Source organism: Globicephala melas, chromosome 1 (assembly GCF_963455315.2).
Source record: "Globicephala melas chromosome 1, mGloMel1.2, whole genome shotgun sequence".
Taxonomy (NCBI): domain Eukaryota; kingdom Metazoa; phylum Chordata; class Mammalia; order Artiodactyla; family Delphinidae; genus Globicephala; species Globicephala melas.
In genome coordinates, this window is record NC_083314.1 from 143,350,101 (window position 1) to 143,357,742 (window position 7,642).

The following is a 7,642-nucleotide window of genomic DNA, read 5'->3' on the forward strand; positions in this document are numbered from 1 at the left end:
CAGAGACAAGAAAATCATTGCTGTTAACACCCCCAAGGCCCCACTCTGCTGGCCTGAGGGCCGGGGCCTAGTCGTACTGCTCCTGGGACGAAGGCTGGCTGGGCTCCCACGGCCCCTCCGTATCCTGGTCATCTGTGAAGGACAGAGAAGAGGGGCTGGATTCAGCAAGAGGAAAAATTACCTGTTTTCAGATGTAAGTTTTCTCGAAGGCATTCTCATCATTCCCAGTCCCTACGGAGAATTAGTTATTCCCACTGCCACCTTTAATTTGCTAGGAGTCAGGACACTGGAATTCTAGCCCTGGTCACATGACACAGACTCAAGTTCAAACTCCAGCTCTGCTTGTCACAAGCTGGGTGGGAGGAAGCAAGCTACTCCCAGCTGGGAACCTCAGCTTCTCCTTCTGTCAAAGGAGATGATGCCCTACTTTGCAGCATCAGGGGATTAGGTGAAACACTAAATGAGAATGAACTTTTACTACCGCCTTTATCGTTTCAGCCATCTTCAGGATGGCCTCGTGAAGTAAGGGACCCTTATTAGTCCGCTTGTGCAGATACTGAAACTGAGGCACGAAGGAGTGAATTAACGTGCCCGAGGTCATACCGTTGGCAAGCGCTGGAGTCAGGACTTATACCCAGGCTGTGCGGCACCAGGGCCAGCGTACTTCAAGCCACACTGCACCATCTCCCCAGCTAACAGATCTAGGTGTTGCACAGACAGCAAGTGTAAAATAGGCCTTAGTTTCTTTTCCTGTGGAGCCTCAGGGGAGGATGGAAAGGGTAAAAAAAAAAAAAAAATCCTAGAACCTTTAAACCTGCGAGGGCCCTCAAAAGAAAACCCAAAGCATTTTCACATCCAGAGTTGCAGTTGACCCTCACAGTAACCCTGTGACAGGGCCTGTTTTACAGGTGAGAAGACTGAGGTCTAGAGGAGGGTGTGAGTGCCCAAGATCACCAAGTGCACCAGTGGCAGAGCTGTGAAGGGCAGGTTCTCTCCAGAGTGGCCTGGGGGAGAGGAATCATCCCCACCAGCCCCCAAACTGGCTCCAGCTGCTGCCCCAGGCTCAGCACGTGCTGTTTCCCCAGCCAGAGAGGCCCGGCACCTCTGGTCTTCTGAACACACCACATGCGTGCCATCCTCCAAGTCTCTGCCCACGGGCACTGCTACGGTGAGGAAATTAGCATTGGACCTGGAGCCAGGCAGAGAATTCTGTTGAAATCTGAGCTCCGCCACGGACATACAGGAGAACCTCTCAGCGTTCTGTCGGCTTCCTCACCTGAGAATGGGGACCCAGCTCCCCTAGATGATCACGGATGGAATTTAGGGAGGGGTGCAAGGAAGAGCTTACCCAGGGCCCAGCACATTTAAAATTCTGTTCTCCATTCCCCTTCTTTGCACATCCATTTCGCAGTAGGGCCCCCTTCCTCCAGAAAGTCTCCCTGGCCCCTCGGCAGCTGGAAGGTGGGGGCTCACTCACCAGTGTTTTCCTTGTCCGCGTCAGACACGATGGGCAGCGAGGACGATGCGGGCGGCGGGGGCACGCGCTGGAGCATGGTGAGGTACCGCGGGGGTAACTGGGCCGGCGGCAGCAGGTAGTAGCGGGTCTGGAGGTCTTCCACTGGCTCCTCCACCTGTGGGGCGCACACAGCAGAGAGCCAGAGGGGAGAGGGTTGGCCAGAAGGGCCAACCCAACATTCATTCTCCTGAATGGGGGGCTCCCCGTGGGGCAGATTCACCTCTGTGGCCCAGACACCGGGGCACAGGGCGCCCGGAACAGGCTGCTTGGCAAGCACCTGCCAGATGGCTGAGGCAAGAAGGAACAAAGGCACACCTCAGATAAGCCTGGGAGCAGGCGCACTTGCACAGCTTCACAACCTCCTTTCATCCTTACGACCCTAGGAGGGAGGTTCTATTACTATCCTCACTGTGGTGACCAAAAACTGCATCAGTGAGATGAAGGTACAGGCCCGGGGCCACAGAGCTGGTGAGTGGCAGAGGCAGAACTGAATCCCGAGTCGGCCTGACCCCACTGCTTTGCAATGGAGAAGGATCTGCATGCATCCCGACTACGTGTGGTCCCACCTTCCCCACGTGTAATGACTCAGACTCAGGGTCGCTGGGCCTGGGGGGTGTCCCCCTTCTAACCGGCCAGTGTCGTGCAGCCGTTACTGAGGCAAGGGCAGCTGGGTGACCTCAGCAAAGTGGTTTCAGCACTCAGCCCTTCTGTATTTCTGTTCCTTCTCCGGAAGATGGAAGCTCACCCCACATCACAGGACCCCAAGGCTGGAATGAGGGGACGTGGAGGGGTGATGACTACACAGCTCAGAGAAACGTAACTGGAAAGACATGAATGTGATAGAAAATGATGAATTTCAGCTGTGGGTCCTATTGTTTACTTCTCCATCCAGATGCTTCAGAGCAGCCCTTCCTAAGCTGTGCTCCAGAGAACTCTGGTGTCCTACAACGTATTTCTAAAAGTGCTCTCAACAGTGTTCTTTGTCAAGGGAGTTTGAGAAACACTGCCTACCACCTCCACACGGTGAGTCACACACAGCATAGTAAAGGCCTCGAGGCAGTCTGCAAAAATCTCCGTAGGTTAACCCAGCACTTCCTAACTTAATTTGACCACAAGGAAGGGAAGATAAGCCCACTTTTGAGTACCTGCCATGTCCCAGACCCTGTGCCAGACACTTTGTACGCATTCACACCTTATTGCTGGAATCTATCAATGGCCCTAGGAGATAGGACTCTCACCCCCATTGTACAGATTAAGAACCCAAGCGAGGTCCTCAGAGGTTAGGTGACATCCCCAGGCCATGTGGCCAGTAAACAGCGGAGGTAGGATTGGTTTTTAGGTCTGTGCGATTCCAGGCCTGTGCTCTTTTGTGGGAAGAGAAAAGAGGAAGCAAAGAAGTAGCAGGTGGGGCAGGACAGGAAGAGAAGGTGGAAGGTGGTTCGGGGCGTATCTAGGAGGCTGAGCAGGGGCCAGCAGGACAACGATGAAAGCAATTCATAGGCTCTTGGGTTCAAAACAGCTTCACAAATAAATGCCTGGTCCTCTATCCAGACGTGAAGGGGGTGGGAAGGGGGATTATTAGTGCTTTAATTCCAAGCTGCTCAGCGGAGTCTCTCCCTGGATCACAGCTCCTGCCTGGGGCTTGTGGTGGCAGCTTAGGCCCAGATAAACCAACTGAGATCACACTCCTAACAAAGGCCGTCTGGCAGGCCTGTCAATCAGAGCCCTGCCCCGATGCCAGGCCCCAGGCTTCTGTGTGAGCAGACGGTGGGTGTGTGCTCCATTTGGCCAAGGTCCCTCTCTTTGTGTGGAGGCTAGAGACGCCGTGCTCTCCCTGGGCTGCAATGGGGTGGCCGGCACCCCCAAATTTCAGGCAGGGCAGGGGTGGCGGTGAGAGTCAAGGGCCATGTTTGCTCTGCCTCTGTCCTGGCTCTGTCACTGACCAGCTGTGTAATCTGAATCCTAGTCCCTCACTCCCCAGTCCTGTGACCCTGGACAAATACGTAACTTCCTGGAGCCTTCTTCCCCTGCCCTACAATGAAATAACATGCACCTCGAGGGCTGACATAAGGGCCAGTAGGCACCCTGGAAATGATCAAGACCAGGGGTGTTCCAACTTTTCCCCCTTGAATGAATGGAAAATGATTTCTAAATAAAACTTTAAAAGATCTGGAACAGACAGAGGAGATGCTGCTGAGGTGAAGCAGGAGTGGGGATCCAGCCCCTGCGTGCCTGACCTGCCTGGTCACAGCTGGAACCCCACTGAACCGGCTAATGACCTGTGGCTAATGACCTCATTATGTAAATGCCAAGCTTTTATCCTTTCTCTTACTCACTTCCCACATTAAACCAAAGAAGCCTACTCTACTCGCTCTTCTCCACCCTCCACCCAAGGGAAACATCTCTGTAACACCCAGCGTTAGGCTTGTAGCTCTGAGGGAGACAGTAAAGGTGACAGTGGTCTACATTTCTGTGAACTTGAACTGCGTCTGAGCCAACCTCCCCCGCAGGTCCAGCCTTATGGGGTCAAAGTCAGGACTGGTCACCCAGGCCTCTCACTATCCTGCAGTCCTGATGGCCCTCAGTGCTTGCCAAAAGGGAAAAGGGCGGAAGGAGCTAGTAACCAAGGCCACAAAACCTGGTCCCCCTACCCGTATCTCACACAACGGTTCTGACTTTTACACATCCAGCACTCAAAACTCCAGGCTCAAAAGCACACCAGTTAGTAGCCAACCACTGATCTTATAAAAGGATTAAATTTCATCCATTCTTTCAACAAATATCTCCTAAGGTGACAGGTGTTTGGGGAAGGTTTCCTTATTTTTCATGACTAAGCTTAAATGCCACTTCCTTCTGAAAGCCCTCTGCCGTCTCCGGTGGGATATACCTTTGGGGCAGGGGCCCTACGTCTGCTCCTGGCTGTGCCCTCAAACGTGTGGCTCCAGGAAAGTGATATTTCCTTTCTGGTACCCAGCAAAATGAAGGGCCCTTCTAGCACTGGCATTCCATGGGTCAAGGCTGGTGCTCACTCAGTGTTACTGCGTGGCGGTTCCTCAGGCTCATCTGAAATGTGTCTGTATTCCTTCTTGCCCGAGCTCCCCCCAGAGCCTTTTAACCCGCGCCACAGCCCAGGCTGACTTGTCTACATGTGTACAGACCTGGCTACACATGTGCATTCCCAGAGGCGCACACAGTACAAGGTCAATGCTGTATCCTTCTGACCAGTGCCCAGGGCCTGGTACGGAGTGGGCACAATGGCTGGCTTCCTGGGACTGAGGGTCTGTAAAAGCAGCCAGGGTAACTGGGGTAAGGAGGAACCTCGAGGAGTCAGGGATGGTACTCACCAAGCCTGCTCCATTGTAGTGGCTGCAGGACATGTGCTGGAAGCCCTGCTGCAGGGGGACCCGCGGGGTAAGGGATGCATCCTGGTAGCGCAGCAGGAACGGGTGGTAGGGGTGCATGCTGGAGCAGTTGTGGTACAGCTTGGAAGGCTCTCTTTCCAGGTACCCAGACCCCACCACACGATCTGAGTTGACGCTCAGAGGGGGCCCTGAAAAGGGACACAATGAGGGAAGTGTTAAAAACACACAGAGCTAGGAAACAGGGCATCACATTACTGTCTGAAGGTAGCAGTACAATAAACACTCATATCCATTTACAGAGAACTCCCACATCCATTATGCTTTTGACCCTCCCTGCTCTTTAAACCCTTCACCCATGTTCCACTCACTGTTCTTAGGAAAAGTCCTTTGGCACAGCCATGAAGCCCCATGTGGGCTAGTTCCTGCCTCCACTCCAGCCTCCTCATTCCCGAAAATCTAGCAGCTCCTTCTTTCTCCTCCACCTCAGGGCCTCTGCAGATGCTGTTCCCTAAGCTTGGAAGGCTTTTTCTCCTGACCCCACTTTGCCTCCTGAAGTCCCCAGTACTCAGCTCCTAATCTTCCTTCTGACCACAGCTAAACCATCGATTATTAGAGCTCTATACACCAATCTGTGCGACTCTTTGATCAGTGGTGTCCCTCTCCCCAGGACAAGATCCTTGAGGGCAAGGAATCTGACTCATCCTTTTCATCATTAGTGTGTGACACATGGTGCTCAGGGCTCAGTCCCTGTTCTTTGAGAGATGGAACAAAGAAAGGCACTGTGGGGCTTCCCCGGTGTCACAGTGGTTAAGAATACACCTGCCAACACAGGGGACACGGGTTCGAGCCCTGGTCTGGGAAGATTCCACATGGCGTGGCATGGGCAATTAAGCCCGTGCGCCACAACTACTGAGCCTGCGCTCTAGAGCCCGCATGCCACAACTACTGAGCCTGTGCTCCGCAACAAGAGAAGCCACCGCAATGATAAGACCATGCACCGCAACGAAGAGCAACCCCCGCTCGTTGCACCTAGAGAAAGCCCGGCCACGGCAACGAAGACCCGAGGCAGCCAAAAATAAATAAATGAAAGGAAGGAAGGAAGGGAGGAAGGCACTGCGTCCATGGAAAGATATCGTTCTCCTAGAATTGCTGTCTCAGATCTGTCTTCCCCATCTAGTTCTCTGGGGACCTATATTTTCCTAGAATGCCCCAGAAGGCAGAAACGGGCTTCAGAGAGCATCAGGCCAATCCCCTTAGCATACAGAGGGGAGAGACTGCCACAGAAGGAAGGAGCTTGCCTAGGGTTACAGGGTGAGCAGGCCCCCAGCGTCCTGACTCAGACTTGTGCTCTTTCTACCACACTGCCACAGAGAAAACCAAGAAAACACGTGTCTGCACCCAAAACGAGCCCCTTTAAAAAAGCTTCAAATCTGGGCTTCCCTGGTGGCGCAGTGGTTGAGAGTCCACCTGCCGATGCAGGGGACACAAGTTCGTGCCCCGGTCCGGGAAGATCCCACATGCCGCGGAGCGGCTGGGCCCGTGAGCCATGGCCGCTGGGCCTGCGCGTCCGGAGCCTGTGCTCCGCAACGGGAGAGGCCGCAACAGTGAGAGGCCCACACACCGCAAAAAAAAAAAAAAAAAAAAAAGCTTCAAATCTACACGTGACTTGAAATTGTAATAGTGAAAGCCACAAGACCTAGGGAACAATGTAATTTATGCATATGGAGGGAGGGGAGAAAAAACAGGCAACAACAATCATCTCAATAGACCGTCCTCCTGTAGTGTGCAGAGCTCGCATTCCCACCCACGCCTGGGAAAGGGCTGGAAGGGCTGCACGGACAGACCCATTGGGGCAGGGAACGGGTGAGGGTCGGGGCCTCTAGGGCACAGAAACGGGGACGGTGCGCAGGCGCAGTCTTGTTGCGCTAGACCACCCACAGGGACGTCCTGGGGAGGAGCCTCCAGCCCAAGAAAAGGGCGGGAAGAGGCGCGCAAGCGCAGTATGGTCAGGCTGCCTCGAGCCTCTCCGTGGAGGAGGAGGGGCAGCAAAGTCGACTGGGGGCCATTTTTTCCTTTCAGGATGGAAACGCAAAAAGCTGTAGCTAAATGTTAAAAGCCCTCAGAGCCACCCATTCCTTTCTCTCTTTTACCTTCTTGCAAAAAGGCACCGAACCCAAATGACTACTCAGAAAAGGGTATCCCAAAGCAAGGTTACCTCTAGAAAGCATCTTCCCCACCCCCACCCCTTCCCCGCGGGATCCGAGCGGGCCTGGGACGCCGGCGTGGGGAGCGGGGAGGCGACAGCCTGGAGAGGAACCAACAGCAGGGCAAGGCCGCGCGGGGCCCGCCCGAGAATCTTACCGAAGTTGGCGAATGGCGGGCTGGGCACCGGCCGAAGCGACCTGCTCAGCTCCAGGCGGCCGGGGCAGCCCCGACCAGCGGCCTCCGCCCCGAGCTGGGGCCTCAGAGAACTGGGCATCGCCGCGGCGGCTTGTTTGCTCGGCCCCACGTGGCCGCGGCCGCCCAGAACTGGCTGCAAGGTGCTCCGGCCGGGGCTCCAGCCCTGCTGGGGTCTCTCGAGGAAGCAGGCGGTCGCGCGGCCCTCGGGGCCCGGGTGCGCGTCTCCCGAAGCGGCAGGCAGAGGCAGCGGGCGTAAGCTTGAGCCCGGGACAGCGGCCGCGTCCCGGGAGGCCAGCTGGGGCCCCTGAGCGCACAGGGCCACCTCCTGCTCCTCCTCGGAGACCTGCTTCTGGAGTACCTGCTG

At 55.2% G+C, this 7,642-nt stretch overlaps 1 protein-coding gene across 1 annotated transcript; it reads right to left on the bottom strand.

Annotated features, from left to right (window-relative positions):
* Positions 1-67: 67 nt before the first annotated feature.
* DMRTB1 (DMRT like family B with proline rich C-terminal 1) lies at positions 68-7,357 on the bottom strand. The gene is made up of 6 exons (XM_030870381.2): positions 7,240-7,357; positions 4,861-5,066; positions 4,739-4,796; positions 1,737-1,804; positions 1,478-1,631; positions 68-132 (listed from the first exon to the last, which is right to left on the bottom strand). Exons 1-6 carry the CDS (start codon positions 7,355-7,357, stop codon positions 68-70), a joined length of 669 nt encoding a protein of 222 aa, XP_030726241.2.
* Positions 7,358-7,642: the final 285 nt, after the last annotated feature.

Coding starts and splice junctions, on each gene's coding strand:
- DMRTB1 (XM_030870381.2), bottom strand. CDS start 7,357: ATGCCCAGTTCTCTGAGGCCCCAGCTCGGGGCGGAGGCCGCTGGTCGG. Junction 1,632..1,736: donor CCGGTGTCTGGGCCACAGAG/GTGAATCTGCCC, acceptor TGCGCCCCACAG/GTGGAGGAGCCAGTGGAAGA. Junction 133..1,477: donor CGCGGACAAGGAAAACACTG/GTGAGTGAGCCC, acceptor TGTCCTTCACAG/ATGACCAGGATACGGAGGGG.